Raw genomic sequence first — 24,664 nt, 5'->3', positions numbered from 1 at the left:
CTCATTTAATTTTTAGACATTTCCAACTTTTTATTGTAAAAATTTTCAAACATGTTGAAGTCAAAATAATAGTATAACAAATTAATACATATCTTCAGCAAGATTCAACAATAAACTTTTTTTTTCATATTCACTTTTTAAGTCCATTTCTATTTCTATGTAAGTTTGCTGAATCATTTGAAAAAAAGTTGCAGACATTTTGACACTTCAGTTTGTAATACTTCAACCTAATATCCTAAGAATAAGAACATTATCTTTCACAAGCACAATACCATAATCACACTCAAGAAAATTACCAACAATTCAACTGTCTACTTTACCTAATAATCAATTTATACTCAAATTTCAGCAATTGTGTAAGGACTAATGATACTGAGATTTTACAGATCTTATTTCTTAGAAGGAAAAAAAGGTTATTATAGAAACAGCCTATATTTGCTAGTTCTCTAGACTATCAGGAATTATCATTTAAATATAATAGTACTCATATTCCTTTCATGAAGATCTTCTTCTCATAATCATTTTGGGTCACTTAGATGTGGTCCATTCCGAGGCTCTGGGTTATATCACTAACAACGGCCAGGGGAAAAAGCCAAGACCCATTTTATTCCTGATGGGTTATGGAGAAAACATATAAATCAGAACAATAGTTTCCAAAATTTGTTTTGTGCAACAGTAGTATCCCAAAGTAGAGAGAGAGAGAGAGAGAGAGAGAGAGAGAGAGAGAGAGAGAGAGAGAGAGAGAGAGAGAGAGAGAGAAAGGGGAGGGGAGAGAGGTTAGTTGCAGGAGTGAACAAATAAAATTGAAAACCATTCCTAGCCCTCAGAGCCACCTCAAAGCTCTAGTGATACCTCCCTCATACTTCAGGATTTGCAAGCTCAGAGCTGCTGTGGTAAAAATGTAGCTAATTCTTCAACGCTGGACAAGAGCATTATGTCATGTAGCTTTTATAAAGCCCATGTCATTATAAAAGTATATTCTGGATTTTCCTGGATAATCCTGATTCTTGCTACCCCATCCCACTCTAACACATACTCTGAGGAGGTTCCCTGTCCTTGCCCCTCACCATTCACCATCCAAGGAAAAGACGTCTAGAGAAACATTTTTTGAAATTGGGTAATGCTGCATACTATATTGCTCTTAATATATTTCCAATGCATATTGCAATAACATTAGCATATTGAAGCCTCTGAGAAGTCCTGCAATAAAACAGCATGGTAAACTTTAAGCCAGCTTTTCCTAAAGTTATGTGACCATGGAATCCTGTATTTACATGACACCTACTACTATATAGTTGAGAGACAATGTACAAAGAAAAAAGTCTGCTTAATGTATTTAAATCACTGGAAATGCCTCAGGAAAATTATGCTTTATAACACAAATTATATTATTTGAGGTGTTCCCAGTAGGACAAAGGAAGATCTACATTATCAATGTGTGGAAAACCTTACTTTTTTTCTTTTTAGTTGAAAGTACTTTTTATACAAACCAGCATGTGTTTTTCATTGTTTATTTATTGATGAGAGAGAGAGAGAGAGAGAGAGAGAGAGAGAGAGAGGAAGGTGAATGGAGAGAGAAAAGCAACGATTTGTTGTGCCCCCAATTGTTCCAATACTGCATTTTTAACTTTAAAAAATTAGAATGCAGTCAAGTTTCAGCATTGTTTTTCTTGTTCTATCTCTTCAGTTTTTGTTTATTTTTTCAAAAAATCTAGAAACAGTCCCTCCACCTTTCTTCATTCATGACATTGAAACTTTAAAAAATATGTTTTTATTGATAGAGAGAGAGAGAGAGGAAGGGATAGAGAGAGAAACATCAATGTGAAAGAGAAACATTGATCGGTTGCCTCCCATATGCATCCCGACCAGGGATCAAACCCACAATGTTTTGGTATACTCCAGTTAATTGAACCACCCAACCAGGACCATGGCATTGAAATTTTGGTGAATCTACGCCAGTTGTTTTGCGGAAAGATCCACATTCTAGATTTGTCTGACTGTTTTTTCATGGCACCTTGTTTTTAATAGCATCATGGTATTCTGATCTGTGAATCCATTGTGGTTCATTTTAGGTTGCAGGCATTCCTTTTGTGGCTCCTCTAACAAGTGGTATTTATTCCCAAGGAGTTTGTGGCATGGGGAGACCACAGTAAAAGTCTGTGGTCAGTTAATGAAGATGCAGTGTTCCAAAGCCAAACTTGATTGGCAGGAACATTACCAAAGGCAGAAGTAACAGTGGGTTGCATCCTTTCCCTTCCTTTTCTCCTCTAAGGGAGATGAATTTTTGTTCGTTCAGGTTTCTATAACAAAATATAATAAACTGAGTGGCTTATACACAACAGAAATCTTTCTCACAGTTCTGGAGGTTGGAAGTTCAAGACCAGGCACCCTGGTCCAGAGAGGGCTTCTTCCAGGTCACAGACTTCTCATTGTGTCATCACAGGGTAGGAGGGGCTAGGGTGCTTTTTGGAGCCTCATTTGTAAGGGCACTGATCCTATTCATGAGGGCTCCACCCTCATGACTTAATAAAGCCCCACCTTCAAATACCATCACATTGGGCATGAATGGGGGCGGGGAGCACAAACATTCAGACCATAGCAAAGATCTTTTCCAATTCTCTTTTTTTTGTTTTGTTTTATGTTTTTTGTTTTTTTGAGAGGCTGCAATCTGGGGCTGAGCTGATACCAGTGTCTTCTCTTTATAACCACCTATCTCTTTTGTACCTCATTATCAGCCATGGACTCTCGGTAATGCCAAATTTCCTGCCATGTAGTGTGAGTTCCTAAGTTGTGAGCTCCCTCAGTTTCTAGCATGCCCATCCCTTTTACAGATATTCTCATTTCAGTTTGTTTTTTTGCTGCTCATCTCCTGGAGCCCAAGAAAATCCTTTTCCTTGTTTTCTGGGTCTCATCCCATGCCTGCTTCAGGGCCTCTCACCATCCAGTGTCTCCGGTTCCTCTTACTTCTTTAGCCTCATCCTTTCTGCTGACTCCTTCTCTGTCTGTAAGTATGTTCAAGTCTCCTCCATTCTTTACAATTTTTTTTCTTTATTGATATTACCCTGGAGTTATGTCTTCCATATTTCTCTAGTAATTGACTCTTCTTAAAAGAGTACTGTGGAGCAGGTTTCTGAAAAGTGGTGTACATAAGATGTTCTATTAGAGCAGTGGTTCTCAACCTTCTGGCCTTTAAATAGAGTTCCTCAGGTTGTGACCCAACCATAAAATTATTTTTGTTGCTACTTCATAACTGTAATGTTACTACTGTTATGAATCATAATGTCAATATCTGATATGCAGGATGGTCTTAGGCGACCCCTATGAAAGGGTCGTTCGACTGCCAAAGGGGTCGCAACCCACAGGTTGAGAACCACTGTATTAGAGTGATTAAAAAGAATATTAGCATTTCTATGCATTTTAGAATTTTATCCTTTTACTTTTCCGTGTTTGTGTTTTATAAAGCGTGTGTGTGTGTGTGGCTTGTGTGTGTGTGTGTCTGTGGCTTGTGTGTGTGTGGTGTGTGTGTGTGTGTGTGTGTATAATGTATAGTTATACACGTATATCACTCGCCTTTTAATTCTTCTCATCCTCTCCAGGCCCACATTCCCACTGTCTTGTGAGCATCCTGCCAGGCTATTACTCTAGCCTCACAAACTCAGCATGTTCCCAGCTTCTTTTCTTTTCTTTTAATTTATTTTTATTAAATCTTTATTGTTCAGATTATTATAGTTGTTCCTCTCCCCCTCCCCCCCATAGCTCCCCTCCACCCGGTTCCCAGCCCACGCTCTGCCCTCACCCGTCCCCCCACTGTCCTCATCCATAGGTGTACTATTTTTGTCCAGTCTCTTCCCGCACCCCCACACCACTTTTCCCCCGGAGAATTGTCAGTCCACTCCCTTTCTATGCCCCTGATTCTATTATATTCCCCAGTTTATTCTGTTCATCAGATTATTTATTCGCTTGATTTTTAGATTCACTTGCTGATAGATATGTATTTGTTGTTCATAATTTTTATCTTTACCTTTTTCTTCTTCTTCCTCTTCTTAAAGGATACCTTTCAGCATTTCATATAATACTGGTTTGGTGGTGGTAAACTCCTTTAGCTTTTTCTTATCTGTGACGCTCTTTATCTGACCTCCAATTCTGAATGATAGCTTTTCTGGGTAAAGTAATCTTGGTTGTAGGTTCTTGCCATTCATCACTTTGAATATTTCTTGCCACTCCCTTCTGGCCTGCATAGTTTCTGTTGAGAAATTAGCTGACAATCGTATGGGTACTCCCTTGTAGGTAACTGTTTTTCTCTTGCTGCTTTTAAGATTCTCTCTTTGCCTTTTGCTCTTGGCATTTTAATTATGATGTGTCTTGGTGTGGTCCTCTTTGGATTCCTTTTGTTTGGGGTTCTCTGTGCTTCCTGGACTTGTAAGTCTATTTCTTTCACCAGCTAGGGGAAGTTTTCTGTCATTATTTCTTCAAATAGGTTTTCAATATCTTGCTCTCTCTTCTTCTGCCACCCCCATAATTCGGATGTTGGTACGCCTGAAGTTGTCCCAGAGGCTCCTTACACTATCTTCATATTTTTGGATTCTTTTTTCTTTTTGCTTTTCCGGTTGGGTGTTTTTTGCTTCATCGTATTTCAAATCTTTGACTTGATTCTTGTGATCCTCTAGTCTGCTGTTGGATCTCTGTATATTATTCTTTATTTCAGTTAGTGTATGCTTAATTTCTAGTTGGTCCTTTTTCATATCCTCGAGGGTCTCACTAGATTTATCGAGGGTCTCACTAAATTTATCTGTGGTTTCTAGAAAATTCTTGAAAAACCTTATAACTGTGGTTTTGAACTCTATATCCAGTAGTTTGCTTTCCTCCATTTCTCTCATTTGTGACCTGTTTCTTTGTCTCCACATTTTGGCTGCTTCCTGTGTTGACAGAGTGGCTTTGTGTCCTATAGGGCCCAGTGTCTCAACCTCCCCAATTACCTCAGGTGGACACTCTTGGTGCACCCCTTTGTGGGTTGTGTCCACAGTCTTGTAGTTAAGCCTTGATTGTTGTTGGTATCACTAGGAGGAATTGACCTTCAGGCCAATTGGCTGTGAGAATCAGCTGTGTCTGTGATGGGAGAACTTCTCTGCTGGAGACACCCTTATGGGGCAAGACTTGCTTCAGTGGGGCTTTGGTGCTCATTGAGTCTGCCCCTTGAGTGTGTCCCTTATGGATCTGAGGAGTTGTAATCTGGATGGTCCCACTCTGACCGCTAGGTACACTGGCTCTTGGATCTCTAAGGAGGTGCTAATTTAGCCTCTGCCTGAGGCTACCCAGCAAGAGCTATGTGGAGAGATCTGCAGATTCCTCTTCTTTGTTTGGGGTTTGGAGGTCCCCAGATGAGGTCCAGCTGTGAAGCAATGCAAGCTGCTGTGAGTCCTTGGGCCTTCTTTTGGATGTTCTGGGTCTCTCTGTCCCAGCTGCAGTTTGGTAGGTAATTTTAGATTGCAAAGGGCCAGACCATTCATATGCAAAAGCCTCTGCACGCATCTTGGGTGGGGCGGGGTCTCAGGGAATAAACAGGGCGGAGCAAACAGCTATGGCTGATCCTCAACCCTGCCCTAAAAGGCCCTGGGTCTCAGTGTCCCGTGGTAATCGCTGTAAGCACCTCTGAGAGAAAGCCGCCCTCGAGTTCCGACCGCTGCCAAACAGTCCAGTTTCTCCCCATATGAGTCTGGGTCCCCAGAGACTTGCCCGGAACTGGAGTTCAGAGCAGTCTGGAGCTTGTGTCTCCCTCCCAGTAGAAAAACACAACTGCGTCTTCAGCTGCCAGCCCTTTCCTCGTGCGCCTCCATACTTTTGCACTTTACTTCCACACCTCCTCTGACTCTCAGTGTGCTTTTCTCTTTCCTTCTAGTTGTAGAATTTCCACTCATCCAGCCTTCTATGGTTCTGGGTGATGTCCGTTTTGTCTTTTAGTTGTAGTTTTGAAGTGGTTGTGCCAGGCAGCAATTTCAGGTGATTATCTATGCCGCCATCTTGGTTTCTCTCCAGCTTCTTTTCTTGTAACTCACCTTCTCCAATCTGCTTCCTTGACTGTAGGCCCCAACTTAGGGAGAAGCCCCTAAATCTCACCATCCACCTAGGCATAACCACTATTCAATCAATTACTTAGTCCTGGTGATTCAACTTTCTTACCATCTCTCAAAAGTGCCTGTCTTCTCTTCTCTTGCTGCCTCTGCCTTAAGTTTGATTTAGGCATTGCTATTGCCAGTCTCTAACTGGTGTTCCTGCCTCTAATAGCATCCCATGAACCCAGCCACCAGCAGAAACTCTACACAACTGTACATCATGCAGGACTCTCCCTGACTTTCAAAGAAAAATCAAACCAAATTGAATGCCTGATCTACAGGTATTTCATAATATTTTTGTTACATAGATATTATCCCTTTATCTGTTAGCCTCCTCAGCTAGACTATGAACTCTTGTAGGGCATGGACTGTGCCTTCATTATTGCAGTATACCCAGAGCCACATACATTACCTGACATTTAGTCATGTCTCAATAAGTGTTATTTTTTACTGATTAGATGAGAATAAGAATAGAATTGTCATGGGTGAGAAGAGGAGAGCAGTGTTGAAATTCCTTTGATGAATAAAGAAGTCTCCAGGGATAAACTTGCCTAGAGATTGGCCAAAGAATGGATTGATTTGGCAAGCTAAAGTTATCCTAGTAGTCATCTGATAAGTATACTGATATGTGTCTTAGAGCTGTGGGGCAGCCACAGCTGCCACTATCACTTGCTGGAGGTTCTTGCTAAGGCAGAATGATGAGGTGAAAAGACCACCTGCTTTTCACTAAAAGATACTTGGTACTACTTCTTATTGGCTGCAATTGAAATCCTGGCTTTACTAATTAGTGACTGATTGATGTTAAAGATGAGGATGATTATAACGGCCAAAATTTATTGAATACATATTATATGCCAACACTGTGCCATGCATAATATCACCTAATTTTGCTACAGTTTGATGTAGTAGGTACTATTATCATTCCCATTTTACAAATGAGCCAACTGAAGTAGAGGAAGATTAAGTGACTTGCCCAAAGGTTCATAGCAACTAAATGGTGGAGCTAGAATTTCAATCTTGGTAGCCTGATTCTAGGCTAGAGATATCCATTTGGGAGTCATCAGTATATAGATGGCATTTAGAGTCAGGAACCTGGATAAGATTATCTAGTGAATGAGAGTAGATAGAAAAGAGAGCCAAGGAATAGGCTCTGGTCTATTCCTCCAATATTTAAAGGTGAGGGACATAAGGAAGATTCAGCAAAGGAGATTGAGAATGGGAGTCATTGAGGTAGAGGAAGGACAGAGAGTGATAACCTGGATGCCCAGTGCAGAACGTGTTTTAAAGATGAGAGAATTACCAACTGAATCAGATGCTGCTGATGAGTCAACTAAGAAGAGACCTGAAATAGACACCATGGCATGGGGATAAAAAATGGGCAGCTACTTAAAATTCATACAAAGATGCCGTAGGGGCTAGCTTCCATTCTCATTACTCATTGGTATTAGGAACGTGAAGGTCATTGGTAACCTCAATAGGAGCAATTCAAGGGGAGTGGTGGCCATGAAAATTTGATTAGAGTGGATGGAAGGATAACTTATAGAAGAGGAAATGATGGCAATGAGGAGACCACCCTTTGGAGGAGTTTTGCTATAAAGGGAAGTAGAGATATGGGGAATACTAGAGGGAATGTGGGCTCAAGAATATTTTTCTTTAAATGAAAAATACTGTAACATGTTTTTGTTGTTGTTGTTTTTTGTTTGTCTGTTTGTTTGTTTGTTTTCTGATGGGAATGATCCAGTGGGGGAAAAGGGACAATTGCAGGTGTGATGTTTAGTTGGCGGCAAAGGATAGGAACTAGTGCACGAATGGGAGGGCTAGCCTTCGCTAACAGTATGGGTGGTCTCTGCATAGCAGCAGAAGAAAATGCAGCCCTACAGATGGATTCAGAGAGGAAGGCAATGTCATGCTGGGAGCTTGTGCATGTTCTCTTACAATTGCTCCTCTCCTCCCCACCAATGAAATAGGAAGCCATATCACCAGCTGAGGAGGAGGATAGGCAAAGGTTCTAGGAGAGAGGAGAGGGAATGGACTTGGGAATGCAATTGGATCATGGGGTCAAATTAAGGGCCCACTCAAAATTTGCAATTATGAATTTAAAGTGTTAAAAGAATCACTTTATATTTTTCTTCAGCCATGCTTACTTGCATGATATGAGGACATGAAGGTAGAGAGTTGGATTTAACCAGAAATGTGGTTTGCATGGCAAGTAGGGAAAGGGAGAGAGGGTGTCCAGGGAGTGATGGGTAAGCATAGAAATAAGTACATGAGGTTGGTGAGGGGCAGTAAAAAGGTTTTAGGATGGACAGACTATAGTTACCAATAAAATTGAAAAATTGTTAGAGTTGGAATATAAGGGGGAGTAAGTTGGATAGATAGGAAGTGGTGGTTGGAGAGTGGGATACACGACAGAGTTTATGTAGAGATCCTGGGTAGTAGTAATGACAGGTATGGCAATGGGGATAAAGGGCTGAGATAAGATGGAGATGAGATTTCAAGAGGAATGGAGACCATGGCATTGAGAGATCAGAGTATTGCTAAATATTGGAAACACGGGAATTTTGATAAAGGTGTGTCAGAAGGGAGTGGCAGGGATGCCAGAGTTAAAGTCTTCAAGGACTGAAGGGGAATACACATAGAGAGGGTTCATAGATGACTGTAACAAGAAGAGTAGTGGGTGGTCAAGTCTAATGTCATGATATTCACATTGAGTGGTTAGAAAGGAGGCAGAGAGAATGGTCTGGAAAAGACACAATTTAGAAGCAGCAGTGAGGAACAAAGAGGATACTGCCCCTCCTCCCCTGACCCTACCAAGAGATATGGAAGGAAAATCACCCACAACTTGAGAGGGTTGTAGGGATAGCAATGTCACTGGGGGAGAGCAGGTTTTTGTTAAAGCAAGAAGGTGAGGGGTCGCTCAGAGAAGAGTATGCTTATCATTGGGTTCCAGAGGATAGAGTTCAGGTGCTGGGCAGTGACCAGGGCGTCTTAGGCTTTGTATGGTGACTGCAGTAACCAGGGATGTAGGGCTAGAGTAGTGGTTGGCAAACTGCGGCTCTTTGGCCCCTTGAGTGTGGCCCTTCCACAAAATACCGACTTCTGTGCATGAGCCACGAAGTTTCAATCACACTGTATGTGCGCGCCCGCACGTGGTATTTTGTGGAAGAGCCACACTCAAGGGGCCAAAGAGCTGCGCATGTGGCTCATGAGCCGCAGTTTGCCGACCACTAAGCTAGAGGAAGGAGGTCAGGATCTTGCCTTGGACAGGGTCCACGCACCTAATGTTTTAGGCAGCCTGAGTCTAAAAATGATGTTGACTTGGATGTGAGAAAGAAGTTAATGACTTGTGCAGTTTAAAATCTTTTTATTGCTTTTGACTTTCAATCCCAGTGATGTAAGACTTTTGGTCTAAAGCTTTGGGAATCCTCCAGCTGAAAAGGAACCAGGATATGTACATTACAGTGGAGTTCCAGATGTGAGGTCTGTAGGTTAGAAATTAATTAGCCAAGTGAAACTACTTTTGGAGGAAGTATGACATTTTGCAGATAGTGTTTGCAAAATGGGGAAAACAGGGTGGGGAGGCTCCATGAGAAAGTTCCTGGGACTTGGCCTGGATTCAGTGTTTAGTAAAGAAAATTGCCTTTTTTCTTCTTCATTGCCAAATATCCTTTACCATCCCTGCCCTGCCTCAGTTTCCTTATCTGTCAAATGGGGGTGATCATAGTTCCTGCTTCACAGGAAACTTGTAATAATTAAATGAGACAACACAGGTAAAAGTATTTAACACAGTACATAAGTACTTAATAAATATTTTTATTAAATGACTAGTGGTAGGTTCTTGCTCCTAGTCAGCCCCTTCTTCCTGCCACTTGTGTGTTTTTTCTTATGTCACCCCCCCCCCTTCTCTGTCATTTCTTTCCTTCCCTCTTCCTATATTCCTACACTTCCTCTTTTGCCTGTATCCTCTTTTTCCTCCCTGGCCCTGAATGTCAGTGGTAACTACACTCAGTTTAACACTCTCTGTGGCATTCCAAGGTAGGGAACTCTTGGAAGGAATAGGGGGTGAAGCAGCCCTCAGAGGAAGGACACTGCTGATGGGGGCAATCTCCTGGCCACCCCAGCTGAGGTTTTTGCCTGAGGTGTCTGCAAAGCCTCAGTGGGCTGGTGACAGGAAGCTGTATTGCAGGCCAAGCTGGGCCACTCTGTGATGTGGGGTTGGGGCCACAGTGGGGCAGAATAGGCTGTGAAGGTGAGGGTCAAAAGTGAATAGGGGGAGACTGGGCCCAGTCCCCATGTGGAGGGACAGTGAGGACAAGTACTAATTTTGCTACTGCTAATGTACTGCCATTACCACCCCTATTAATCATAACAGCTCCTATCCACTGTGCATCTCCTGGATATCAGACCTTTTTTATGGCGGGGGGGGGGGGGGGTGGAAGGTGGGGGGGGGGGTGGATGTAGATGGAGGGATCCACATGGGGCAGCGGAATATACTAGCTAAATCTACACACTCTAGAGCAGGGGTGGGCAAACTTTTTGACTCGAGGGCCACAATGGGTTCTTAAACTGGACCGGAGGGCCTGAACAAAAGCATGGATGGAGTGTTTGTGTGAACTAATATAAATTCAAAGTAAACATCATTACATAAAAGGGTACGGTCTTTTTTTTTTTTTAGTTTTATTCATTTCAAACGGGCCGGATTCGGCCCGCGGGCCGTAGTTTGCCCACAGCTGCTCTAGAGCCAGACTGCCTGGGTTTGAAACTTGATTCTGTCACCGAATGAGTCATGTGCTCTCCCGTAAATTATTTAACCTCTCTGTGTTTCAGTTTCTCATCTCTAAAATGGTGATAATTGTAACAATATAGTAAGTCCCCACTTATCATCATCAGTAGGTTCTGTGACTTTAAGCAAAATGACATATAATAAAACTAATTTTATCACAGGCAATTTATATAAACAAGAGTTAAGTTCCTACAGCATGTAATTAAATTTTTGACAAAATGTTGAAGAAAACAACGTTATTTGAAGACCTGCTGCACAATTGTTACAAGGTTTCGGTGGGTTAATAGTTAGCAAAGTGCTTATGATAGTTACTGGCACATAATAAGTACTATATAAATGTTTGTTATGTTAAAAAAATTAGAAATCTTACAACAACCTTTGTTTTTTGTTAATCCTTACCCAAGGATATTTTTTCCATTGATTTTTAGAGAGAGTGGAAGGGAAGAAGGAAGGGAGGAAGGGAGGGAGGGAGAGAGAGAGGAAGGAGAGAGAGGGCTAGAGGGAAACATCGATGTGAGAGAGACACATCAATCAGTTGTCTCCAGAACTCCTCCCATGGGGGCCAGGAATCAAATCTGCAACCCAGGTATGTGCCCTTGACTGGAAATCAAACACATGACCCTTTGGTGCATGGGTTGATGCTCTAATCACTGAGAAACAGCAGCCAGTGCACAACAATCTTTTAACAGCAGTTATTTTCATTTCACTGGGGTGGAGAGGTTCAGCGACTTGCCTGAGACCACAGGGCTATTAAGTGGCAGAATCAAATTGTAGAACACAGATTTGACAAGACTCCAAAGTCCTTGCTTGCAGCCATGGTGCGAAACTGGAAAAGCAGGTGGGCAGTTTGCTTCCTAGTAAGGCTGTCAGGACCTAGAAGTAAGTAGGCACTGTGAGTCCAGTGGGTAAATAGAGTCTGAGAGGCCATCAGAGGTACTGTTTGACGATCTGGCTGGGACCAGGGGCTGCTAGCCGTTGGCATGGTTCTCTGCTCCACTACTGTAGGAAAGTAGCCTGGGTTCCCAGGCCCTTTTCAGGAAGAGGTCAAGTCCCTGAAGTACCTGAAAAGTCAGATGACAGCCAGAGCACTGAGCCTTCCTGGGTCCTTTGCTCCTTGCCTATTTTTTGGGTGACCACCGTCAAGTCAGTTAACCCTTTTGCATCTCAGTTTCCTCGCCTGTCAAATGCAGATAATGATACTTTATCCCCCAACTTCATGGGGTTTTGAGAGGATTGAGTCAATGGTGGATGTGAAAACATTAGAAAAAGCATGAAACAGTACTGAAATTTAAGTTAGTAGGGTGATCCAAGACCACATTACTATGAGGAAGCCTAACTACCTCTTGCTAGTGATGCCCATTGTCACACCCCATGATTTTTTTCCCAGCTATTCAGGCATGGTCTGCAGAGTTGCTTAGAACCTCATCTCTTTTTGTGGGATTTTACATTTTCCTCTGAGAACATAAAATAATAGTCGAGCATCATCTGGATCCATGGGAAATTTTCCTTCTGCGTAGGTTTTTATTTTCAAGAACCAGAGCCAGTGTCTGTCCAGGGTCCACAGTTGTCCCAAATCCCACTCTGGGAGTTCTGCCATCTGCCATCTGCCATCTGCCATCTTTTGGTTTCAGCTCTTGGCACAAGGCAGGCATGGGCTTCCAGGCCGGGAGAGCCCATAAATGCCTCCTCTTATTAGTACATAGCCTTGCTTCTGTGCCTGTTCTGTAGGGAACAAGGAGGCAGCTGACCTTCCCCTGAGTGTCCTTATTTCTCTGGGCTTCCCCTTGGTGTGTGTGTGTGTGTGTGTGTGTGTGTGTGTGTGTGTGTGTGTCTGTATGTACACTCATGCGCACACTGGGGGCTGTGTAAGCCTGAAGGCTTGGCCTCTTGCCAGCTGCTGGAATTGAGTTACTCACCCAGCCATTTTCATTCTCCACTCACTACCAGGGTATACAGCATGGTGCTCATGCCAACTTGAAACTGTGCTCTGCCTTGGTAATCCAGAGCTTCCATTTGGAGAGAGAGAGACGGGAAACAGGAGTGAATGTGTGGGCGTGTTAGATGGAGGGAGGTTGGAGACATTTTTGGCAATGTATGACAAAAAATATTGGCCCAATTGCTTGGTCTTCACCCCAAAGTAGGACTAACTCTGGACTGACCCCAAATATCCAGTGGGAAAACTAGTTCTTCTTGGATCTAGACCACATTGGATCTAGCAATCAATTTTTTTTCATTTGGAAATTAGGAATAATAAATTCTATTCCATATGCTCTTCATGTCAACTGATAAATAAGCTTTTAAATAGTTCACCAGCTACTCACCTGGAACAGGAGGTGAAATAACATTGTCTTTCTTCCAGTATATTCTGCAGAATACTGAGTGTTATTTGTAAAAAGGCACTGGCTAACTAAGTTTGGGAAACACTGTATAAACAATTGTAATTGTAGAGACCACCCAGGTCTTTCATATACCACTAATATACATGGTGAGTCTTCAAAAGAATATATTGTATGGAATATTTCTTACCCTTTCAACCAACTTTCATTCTCTTTTTAAAAAATCTTTTTTTATTTTAAATTACATTTGACATACAATATTATATTAGTTTCAGGTGTTCATCCCAGTGCTTAGACATTACATAATTTACTAAGTGATCATCCCAATAAATCTTGTACCCATCTGACACCACACATAGTTATTAGAATATTATTGACTATATTCCCTATGTTGTATGTTACATCCCCATAACTATTCTGTAACAGCCAATTTATACTTCTTAATCCCTTCAACTTTTTCACTCATCCCCTAACCCCTCTCCCATGTGGTAACTATCAAAATGGTCTCTGTATCTATGAGTCTGTTCTGCTTGTTTATTTTGTTTTTTAGATTCAATTGTTGAGAGATAGGTATTTATTACCATTTTGTTGTTCATATTTTTTATCTTTCCCCCCTCTTATTCTTAAAGAAGACCCTTTAACATTTCTTGTAATACTGGTTTGATGGTGACAAACTCCTTTAGCTTTTTCTTGTCTGGGAAGCACTTTATCTGTCCTCGATTCTAAATGATAGCTTTGCTGGGTAGAGTAATCTTGGTTGTAGGACCTTGCTTTTCATGACTTTGAATATTTCTTGCTAATCCCTTGTGGCCTGCAAAGTTTCTGCTGAGAAATCAATTGACAGTCTTATGGGAGCTCTTTTGTAGGTAACTAATTGCTTTTCTCTTGCTGCTTTTAAGATTCTTTGTCTTTAATATTTTGCATTTTAATTATGATGTATCTTGATGTGGGACTCTTTGGGTTCATCTTGTTTGGGACTTTCTGTGCTTCCTAGACTTGAATGTCCATTTCCTTCACCAAGTTAGAGAAGTTTTCTGTCATCATTTTTTCAAGTAGGTTTTCAATTTCTTGCTCTCTCTCTTCTTCTTTCAGCACCCCCATGTTGTGAATGTTGGTATGCTTGAAGTGGTCCCAGAGGCTCCTTACACTATTCTCATTTTTTAAAATATATTTTCTTTTTCTGTTCTGATTGTATATTTTATGCTTTTTTATCTTCCAAATCACTTATTTTATCCTCTGCTTTATCTACTCTACTGTTTATTCCCTATAATGCAGTGGTTTTCAACCTGTGGGTTGCGACACCTTTGCGGGTCGAACGACCCTTTCACAGGGGTCGCCTAAATACATCTTGCATATCAGATATTTACATTACAATTCATAACTAGCAAAATTACAGTTATGAAGTAGCAATGAAAATAATTTTATGGTTGGGGGTCACCACAACATGAGGAGCTGTATTAAAGGGTCACGGCATTAGGAAGGTTGAGATCCACTGCTATAATGTATTCTTCATTATCCTATATAATAAAAGCTTAATATGCTAAGTGTCTGTTCGTCCATTTGGCTGTTCAACCAGTCAGAGCGTAATATGCTAATGATATGCTAAGGCCGCTGACCTGCTCACTATGATGTGCACTAACCACCAGGGGTCAGACAGTTGACTGGTTGACCAGTTGCTATGATGTGCACTGACCACCAGGGGGCAGATGCTCTGACTGGTAGGTTAGCTGGCTTAAGCCCGGCTGGGAGCAGGCCTAAGCCATCAGTCAGACACCTGAGCGACCCCCTCCACTATGGAGTGCATGAATTTCATGCACAGGGCCTCTAGTAGTTACTATATCCTTCATTTATGACTGGTTCTTTTTTTGTGGCTTCTATTTCTTTTTTCATGCTATTGAAGTTCTCACTAAGTTCCTTGAGCATCCTTATAAGCAGTTTTGAACTCTGTATCTGGTCATTAGCTTGCCTTAGTTCTTTTTCTGGAGATTTCTCATGTTCTTTCATTTGGGATCTGTTTATGTTTCTCTATATTTTGGCTGCTTCCCAATTTTAGTTTCTATATATTATCTAGAGCTGCTATGTCTCCTGGAATTGGTAGAGTGGCCTTGTGTAGTAGGTGTTCTGTAGGGCCCAGTGGCACAGCGTTCCCAGCCACTTGAGCTGGGCACTCCAGGTGTGCACAGTCTTGTTGTAGTTGAGCCTTGATTGCTGTTGGCACATCACTGGGAGGGATTGACTCCCATGCTGACCAGCCGTGACTACATCAGAGGAGCTGCTATGCAGGATTCAACCCTAACAGGACTAACAGGGTCTTCGGTGCTCTCTGAGTATGGCTCTTGATTGTGTCACTCATGGAGGTGGTGGGGTTTTAATCCAGTTTGGTATGAATCTGTCCATTGGGTGCACTGGCTCTGGGGACTTCTGGGAGGTGCAAGGTCAGCCACTGCCTGTGCGCATCTTGGAGCCACCTGGTACAGGCTACAGAGTGTTCTGCAGATTGTTGCTACTTGTGCTTGGCTTGGAAGTGCCAAGGAGAGACCATGCTGTGAACCAGTGCCAGGCTTCCACTAGTGCTAGGCCTGGGTTTACTTAGCAAGATGTATAGAGTATGCAGAGGCCAGATGCATCTTGTTAGAGAGATTTAGGAAAGTCTGAAGTATGATGCAAGACAGGCTGTTCATATTGAAAAGCCACTGGAAACAACTCAAGTGAGCTCAAAAGTTGGGTGGAGGAGAGCTTCAGAGAATCACCAAGATGGGGCAAACAGTGTGTGCCAAGTTGACGGATACTCAGATATGGCACCTGCCTTTCAGCTCTATGGGGGTGAGTCTCAGAAAAGGAGCAATGGCCTCTGCCAGCACTTCTGTCTGGAAGAAAGCTGCCCACCCACCATCTCTCTCCCTGATGCCAGACAATTCAATTCCTCCCATATGTCCCTGATTCTGTTCAAGCTGCTGCCCCAGTACTGGAACTCAGAAGGAGAGAGTCCAAGTAAGTCTGTGTTTGGTCCCTTTAAGAAGAGCTTCCTGTGACTCCAGAGCCCTCCAGCTCACTCAGCCACAATCCCCACTGGTTTTTACAGACAGAAGTTACGGGGTAACCAACTTTCTTAGTGGAACATTTTTCAAGTACCATTTCTGCAAAATACACATTGGAAGATGCCAGCCTAGGTCATAGGTATATTCATTTCACTTGTTTTTTTGTTTGTTTGTTTGGTTTTTTTTGTCTGATTGTGAAGGGAGGTGAACTGGTGAAATGCATGGGTTTGCTAAGATGTGGCAAGAGTGTTCAAGTTCAGAATCTGTGGAAATGTGTGCTTTCTGTTCTGAAACACCTCTCTCTCCTGTCCTTACAGCTCCCCTTTGAATTGGAGGTATATTACATTCAGCATGTTATGCTCTACGTGGTGCCCATCTACCTGCTTTGGAAAGGAGGTAAGGCCAGCAAAACCACACCCCTGTGCCACCCCAACACCTAGATGCTCTCTTCTGTTTTGAGGATTCATAACCTCTTGGCTGCCTACGAGGATCTTAAGGTGCTGCCTGGCTGGGTTTATGCAGCATGCTTTATGCCAGACAGTGGGAAATGGGCATGGATGGGGCCTGCAAAGAGTCTGGGGGCTTTTCAGAACCATCTTTTGTGGATGAGCTTGGTGCTGCTGACTGCCTGTGCCAGGGCCTATGCCTTGGGTTCTTTGTCTGTGGTTGTTTGGGTTTGCATGAAACTTCCCACACTCTGTCACTCACTTGTGCTTGTGCCTTCCCCTTGTCTTAGTGTGAGTATAGGGTGGAAGGAGAGTAGGAAGCACTCAGTTCTTTAAGAGGCAGACCTTGTACTCTTGCTCATTATATCCATCCTTTCAGAACCAAAGAAATACTGAAAGAGGCAAGAAGTCCAGGGACTCTGGGGTTATGGGATTGAGGGAAGAGATGGGTGAAAGCAGTGACCTTCATGTAAAATAAATTATTGAAAACGTTCATTTGGTCATGAGGGTGAGACCACCAACCTGGGAGAGGTGGCCTAGAATGGAAACTGTTTTGTGACCATGCAATGTCCCTTAAATTATCCCTTCTCTATTGTATAGTAGACAAAAGGGAAGGGTAGTTCCTATCCTTTTTAGGCTAAGTATGAGATATGCTCTTTCTGTGTTCTTACCATCCTGTAAGGCCTATACCTGGAAGACATCCTCTTCTACTCTTAGCCACCAACCTCTTTATTTGTATTGCTGGGAGTTTTCTCAGAGATCAACCCTCCCTACCTTACCCCAGGCAGCAAGGGTTTCATTTATATCGCATTAAATATGACACAAGTCCACATGGGCCCTTGAGCCCAGTGAAAGATGGTTTGGAAGTGTGCTTCCTCTAACTCAGGAATCCTTAAGAACTTCTGGCATGATACAGACTCAGGACCAGTTAATCTAGGGACATGTTGGAGGATGCATATTATTACTGTCTATGTCAGCTACTACCAGCCCAGAGATTTGCCCCCTGTCCTTGGTTTCTCTCATTTGTGATTCTTAGGAGTTATCTAAATACTAGTGGCCCGGTGCACAAATTTTTGCACATTGAAAGGAAATTAATTAGAAGAAATATTTTAATACTTGTAGCCCGGTGTACGAAATTCGTGCACATTAAAAGGGAATTAATTGCCCTAACCGGTTTGGTTCAGTGGATAGAGCATCGGCATGCAGACTCAAGGGTCCCAGGTTCGATTATGGTCAAGGGCATGTACCTTGGTTGTGGGCACATCCCCAGTGGGGAGTGTGCAGGAGGCAGCTGATTGATGTTTCTCTCTCATCGATGTTTCTAACTCTCTATCCCTCTCCCTTCCTCTCTGTAAAAAATCAATAAAATATATCTTTTTAAAAAAGGGAATTAATTAGCGGAGATATTTTAATATTGCTATTTGCCCTTTCTCTATAATAGAAGTGTGAGAGATGAAAGGAAATTAGTAAAATGTATATGAAAATAATATATAAATTTATTAATAAATAAACAGTAACAAAAGGATATAACAACAGAGGCATGATATAAAAACGACAAAAACATGATATGAAAACAACAAAAACATGATATGAAACAACAAAAACATGATATAAAAATAACAGTGATGCCCTAGCCAGTTTGGCTCAGTGGATAGAGCGTCAGCCTGCCGACTGAAGGGTCCCAGGTTCGATTCCGGTCAAGGGCATGTACCTTGGTTGCGGGCACATCCCCAGTAGGGGGTGTACAGGAGGCAGCTGATCGATAAAATATATTTAAAAAACAACAACAGTGATGCAAACAATGACTGATAAAGTGATTAAACTTATTCTAATATCTCCCTGTACACCACATTAAGAGTGAAAACACTTTCAGAGTGCTTGACTGATTTCCCTTGTGATGAAGTACTTAGAACTTTAACTGTAACATCACATGCTCTTCAAACTCGAGAGAAAGCAACATATAACTGACCATGTGCAAAAACAGGTTCAGGTAGGAATATGCCTACTTTGTCTAGAGTTTGTCCTTGTGATTTATTAATAGTCATCACAAATGCTGGCATCACGGGAAACCATCGTCGAATCAATTTAAATGGGAGGCCAGTGTCAGATGGGGACAAATTCTTGGAATCAGAACAGCCTCTCCCTCTGCAGATCCTGTTAATACTTCAGCTTCAATAATGTTAGGTCGTAATCTTTTGATAATAAATCTGGTACTATTACAAAGACCCCATTTACTATTGAGATTTCTCAATAGCATGATGATTGCACCCACTTTCAATTTTAATGTATGACACGGCATTCCCGAAGGAGTAATACTATTAAGAAATTCAATGGGAAAATTTTCCTTTTCAGCATCATCTGTGGAATCAATGGAATCATCACTCAAATATGTGTGAAAATCTCCATCGAGTATATCCAAATTTTCTTCATTTAATTTTTGAACATGCTCATTTTTTGGACAAAGAATTGCATGTTTAGATATAGTTTTAATATTATCTATAGCAGTGGTTCTCAACCTTGGCTGCACATTAGAATCACCTGGGAATCTTTTCAAAATCCTGATTCCTGGTCCTCATCTTCCAGAAATTGTTTCTTTGTTATGGGGTGGGGCCACTACAGTAGTAACAAAGAAACAGAATTAAAACTTCATTGTGGGGAGCCACTACAGTGTTTTGGACAGGTTCAAGCCTTGGACTGATGAGAGGGCACAGTCCTCTCATTGCCACGTGCAGTCCCAGCTTGGAGGGCAGGGCCCTCCCAGCACAATTATAGCCAACAGCTGTAGTTGTAAGCTTGAACCTATGGTCTGAACACGTGGCCCCACGTGCCTGAGTGATGTGGGCTTGATAGAGTTCAGGTGCATGTAGTTGAGTAGGATTGAAATCCAGGAGAATGTTGTAAACATCTTGGTCATGCCCTTACTTTGCCTCATAGTATCTGCTATAAAATAAAGGCATGGCTGTGGGTGTGGTCGCTGTCTCTCAGAGAAGCAGCATCCCACCAAGACCCAACTTTCATTCTCTTGTCTGTCTTTTCTAAGCCTTTCAGCCACCCCCACCCAGGTTCATCCTCGGCTTGCTGGCACAGCACACTTTATAAAGATAATGCCTCCATGCTCCCAGGGCGGGTTCCTGCCTCAAACCCTGCCCTTACAGGAAACAGCTCCGGGAAACAACTCGGAGGAGGGCATAGCCGTTGCCAGGACAAGCCCTATAGGACTGACTTTCTTCTGCTTGGTCGTGGTTCTGGTTGTGATGAACACCACCCAGGGTTTTTATATAAGTAGATAGATTCTTGAAGACTGTTTTTACCCTGAACAGCCACTTAGGGTCTCACACTGTCAAAGAGATCTTGACTCCCCCCCCCCCCCAGAGCTCTTAACTTTCAATTTGCTTTAAACACAGTATTTTCCCCTCTGACTTTTAAGAGAAGTCTGAAGTTCCAGTAACAAGGAAGCCTGTGTCATTTCTCTTGTCTGTCCCCTGTGGCACAGGAAATAGCTTCCTAATAATAGACACATTATGAAGGGCATCAGGCAGGCAGCTGTCCCAGGGCTCCAGACCCCACCACTTGTTGCTGGTTTCTGAGGTTTGCAATGTAAGTTCTGAGGGGTGCACATGGCTGTTTAGTTAAACCTGTTTGTGCTCTGAGGTGCTATTAAAATCTGTCAGGTACCTGAGCTAGACAGGTCTGACATAAAAAAAAAACCAACTAGCCATTCCCCACTCTCCCCACTGACCCAACAAACAAACCAAAATCTGGGAAGCAGCACCTTCTAGAAGTGGATGATTCCACTGGGGCCTTCTTTTTTGTTGTTGTTAATCTTCAGCCAAGGATATTTTTTCCATTGAATTGTAGAGAAGAGAGGGCAGAAGGGAGGGGAGAGAGAAGGAAAGAGAAAGAGACATCGTTTGGTATGTGAGCCAATGCTCTAACCACTGGAACCACAGCCCTTGACCCACTGTGGCCTTCTATTGTGTCTATTATTGCACCATTTAGGGGGACTGAGCTGAGGCAGTAGGGATTCCAAGTCTTAATTCCAATTTATTTCCTAATGTTTATGATTTTTTCCCTTCTCTGGTGTCTGACCTTGAGAAGAGGCTATAATAATAACAGCAATAATAACTACAGTAAATATCAATAGCTACTTTTTATTGAGTGTTTACTATGTGTGACACTGTGCTAGGCATGTTTTATCTATTTTCTCATCACAACTAACCTGGTGAAAAAAAAATCTTCCTTCTACAGAGAAGAAAACCAAGACTCAGAAATATTAGGTACCTTGCCCACAGCCCAGATTCAAAGTCAGCCTAAATTCCCTCCCAAACCAGTACTCTTTTCCACATAACATATTTTCCTAAAAGACAGAAGCCTGTCTCCTAACCACATCATGCTGGGAGTCTCCCCTTCTCATCTATAGGAGAAGATAGACAATTGTAATATAACATGGTCAGTATGACAGAGGTTACCACGGGAGCATGATATGATTGCTGAAGCCTGGTTCACTTTCCCTTCTTCACTATTTCTGGGCTCCTGCTTGGGCTCAGCTTCCTTTATGGCTCTTTGCTGCCCTCTGCTGTTCACCTGGGGGAAATCATGGCATTTAGAGCATAATCTGGATTTCCTTGGGCTGGTTTGACCTTCAGCAAAGCCTTGGTTTTAGGCCTTGCAGAGGGGAAGTAGGTCTGCCATGAGCAATGGGAAGATAATTCCTTATAAATAAAAAAAATGAGGGTTTGGGGCTTCTTTTCTCTAGAACTCTCTTAAAATTTTCTAGAAATAACTGACTCGGGGGTTTTTATGCAAGGCAAGATGGCCCTCCTATAGATAGCTCTTGTTTTCAGGAACTCTGTTTTCCTAAAAAGCACACTCCTGCTTCTTCCTGTGTTTTGGAGGTGGCTGAGTGGTGCTTATCAGGAACCCCATTCTTTCTTGTTCCTTCAGTCCTTCTGCACCACCATCTTTGTCCACACTGCTCCTTTTTTCCTCCAGCCTGGCTCTTGATTTCTGATTTCTGTTTCTTGATCTCCCAACTCTTTGCCTTTGGCTCTCTGTAACTATATTTTTTTGTATAAACCCTCTAGCCCAGTGGTTCTCAACCTTGGCTGCACATTAAAATCACCTGGGAATCTTTTTAAAATCCTGATTTCTGGGCCTCATCCTCCGGAAATTCTGTTTCTTTGTTACTAATGTTGTGGCCCCACCCCATAACAAAGAAACAGAATTGCCGGAGGATGAGGCCCAGAAATCAGGTTTTTAAAAAGTTTCCCAGGTGATTCTAATGTGCAGCCAAGGTTGAGAACCACTGCTCTAGCCCCAACTCCAACTCTTCACAGAACGAAGTTCTATGTCTTGCCTGAAGCTCCCTCTACTGGAGACTGCTCTTTCTCTTTGGCCTGATCCCTACTGTCTCTTCCATTATTTCATCTCTGCTTATGTGAAAATGCTTCTACTTTTCCATTCTCTTGACCTTTTTCATCATCACCACCACCTAACCTCTTGGTCACTTGCACTACATTCCTAGATGTCTTTGGCTCATGGGCTCTCAAATTTTCCATTACAATGCTAGTCAGCATCCTGAGAGCCTTCCAGTGAGAATTGCTCATTCCACCCCCATCTTCTCAAGGTTTGGGCTTCTTAATTGGGTGACTTCTGCATCCCCTTCTTTTCAGCCATCTGTACCTTGCCTCCTCCTTCCCCTAAAACTCCTCTGTCTGATATCGTAAGCCTCTACATTCCTTTCTTTGACCTAAATCTCTACTCCTTTCAGCCTCCTCCTTTTCCCAGCCAACTTATACTACTATGTCTGATTACTGGAACTTTCCTTTCACCAGCTCCTGAAAATGTCTTGCCCCTTCCGCTGGGTCCAGTGTCCAATCCCGATGCCCAGTGTTGGCCTACTAGAGAAAATCTCCCAAGTAATTTATATTTGGGCCATTAAAATTTCATGGTTTCTATTATAATTTTGCTCTCAAAACCTCATGAGGTGATTTCAGGTGGTACAGAAATAAACTTAAAAAAATAGTTAATGTGTTTAACATATATAACAATAGATACCCAGTGCAGTAAATCCAGGATTTCATGGATAATATAAATTTTCTCTTATAAACAAATATATTTTAGGGGAAGAACAGATTTAAGGATCCATATCTTATACATAATAATAATAAAAGTGTTACATGGATAAGACTCTGCTCTCAGGGCTTTCAAAATCTCTCCCTCTCTTGCCTTACCTACCTCACTGAGTATGTCTTCCTGTCTTCTTCAGTTATTTTTCCTCTATTTTCTGAGATGTTGATTTCCTCAGAGTTCTGTTCTGGGCTCACCTTTCGCTTGCTATTCCTGGCATGGTCCGTGCGCTTGCACAATTTAACCAGCAGTCTGTACAGTGATGACCATCACATTCCTATCTACAGCCCAGACTTAGGAGATTCAGTTTCATATTGTTACTCAACTCCTCCACCTGAGCATCCCAAGCACACCTCAAACTCAACCTGTCCATGCTGCACTCATTATCTTCCTCATCAGCCCTGCTGTTCTTCCTGTGGTTGTTTTGAGAGATGGTACCACTCAGTCACCCCAACTAAAACCTGGTAATCATCCCTACCCCTTTATCTGATTCATCCATTCATTTAACACATGTGCCTTAGTCTGTTAAGGCTGCTGTAACAACATACTACCAGCTGAGTAGCTTATAAAAAACGTAAGTTTATTACTCATAGTTCTGGAATCTTGGAAGTTCATATCAAGAGGCCAGCATGGTCACCTTCTGGTGAGGACCCTCTTCCTGGTTCATAGCCAGCACCTTCTGACTGTGTTCTCATATGGTAGGAGGGGTGAGGGATTTCTCTGGAGCCTCTTTTCTAAAGCACTGATCCCATCAGGAGGGCTCCACCTTCATGACCTAAATATCTCCCAAAGGCACCATCTCCTAAAAGCATCATATTTGGGGGTTAGGATTCCACCATATGAATTTTGGAGGACACAAACATTCAAAAAATAGCAACATATTTATATGTGCCTTATTTATGCTAGGCTCTGCACTGGCCCCTGGGGTACCTGGATGAGCGAATACCAGAATTTTATTATAGTGGGAAGAGACAGATGTGAATCAAATAATCACAGAAATGAATGTATAGGGTGGGGCAAAAGTAGGTCTGCAGTTGTGAGCACACAAAACAGTTTATTCTTGTATTATTATTTATTATTATATTATTTTCCATACGAACAACTGTAAAGCTACTTTTACCCCACCTTGTATAACTGAGGTGGGTACTCTGAAGGAAAGGAACATGTTTTTATGAGAGTTTATAACACAAGCTAACCTGGGTTGGAGGTTTGGGAGAGTGTTCCCTGAGGAAGTGACATTTTAACTGAGAGCTGAAGGATGAGTAGAGAAATTTACAAGGAAGTGTAGGATTACTTATAACAGGACAAAATGGTATGTATAACAGCAGGACAGGAGAGGGAGCCTAGGGAGAATGGGTAACACCGGACCTGAGGGGCAAGCAGGGGTCAGATATGGAGGACTTTTTGGTCACGGGCAGAAATTTGATCTTTCTTCTACAAGCTGAGGAAAGTCAGTGAAAGTTTTTTAAAAAGGGTATCAAATCAGTTTGTTTTTCTTCTTGATTCTTTTCTTACATAACTTATTGATATACACATGCTCCTTAACTTATGATGGGGTAGAGTCCCAATTAGCCCATCATAAGTTGAAAATATCCTAAGTCAAAAAGCATTTAATATATCTAACCTACTAAATGAGCATCATGGCTTGCCCTAGCCTGCCTTAAACATGCTCAGAATACTCAACATTGGCCTACAGTTGGGCAAAATTATCTAACAACGAATATGCTGTAGTGTATCAGTGGTTTACCCTTGTGATCACGTGGCTGACCGGGATCTGCGGGCTCAATGCCAATGTCCAGTATCATGACGCATATCACTAGCC

The 24,664-nt window shown here is 42.3% G+C and overlaps 2 protein-coding genes across 11 annotated transcripts in view; one reads left to right on the top strand and one right to left on the bottom strand.

The window, feature by feature from the left end:
- Positions 1–24,664, top strand: part of TMEM164 (transmembrane protein 164) — a 213,860-nt gene that overhangs the window by 159,933 nt on the left and 29,263 nt on the right. For 9 of the 10 annotated variants that reach the window (XM_036305182.1, XM_036305181.1, XM_036305178.1 and 6 more), the window contains one exon: positions 16,585–16,663. The exons of the other annotated variant lie outside the window; for it this stretch is intronic. In XM_036305182.1, the coding sequence (XP_036161075.1) occupies positions 16,585–16,663 (79 nt within the window). The remainder of the gene's footprint in view (positions 1–16,584; positions 16,664–24,664) is intronic. 10 annotated transcript variants of the gene reach the window in all.
- AMMECR1 (AMMECR nuclear protein 1) overlaps positions 11,745–24,664 on the bottom strand; it is a 181,195-nt gene continuing 168,275 nt past the window's right edge. The window contains exon 6 of the mRNA XM_036305170.1: positions 11,745–11,766. Coding sequence (XP_036161063.1) covers positions 11,760–11,766 — 7 coding nt within the window. The 3' untranslated portion in view covers positions 11,745–11,759. The remainder of the gene's footprint in view (positions 11,767–24,664) is intronic.

Source organism: Myotis myotis, unplaced genomic scaffold (genome assembly GCF_014108235.1).
Source record: "Myotis myotis isolate mMyoMyo1 unplaced genomic scaffold, mMyoMyo1.p scaffold_m19_p_4, whole genome shotgun sequence".
Taxonomy (NCBI): domain Eukaryota; kingdom Metazoa; phylum Chordata; class Mammalia; order Chiroptera; family Vespertilionidae; genus Myotis; species Myotis myotis.
The sequence above is the reverse complement of the archived record's forward strand: the minus strand, read 5'-3'. Positions and strand labels throughout refer to the sequence as shown.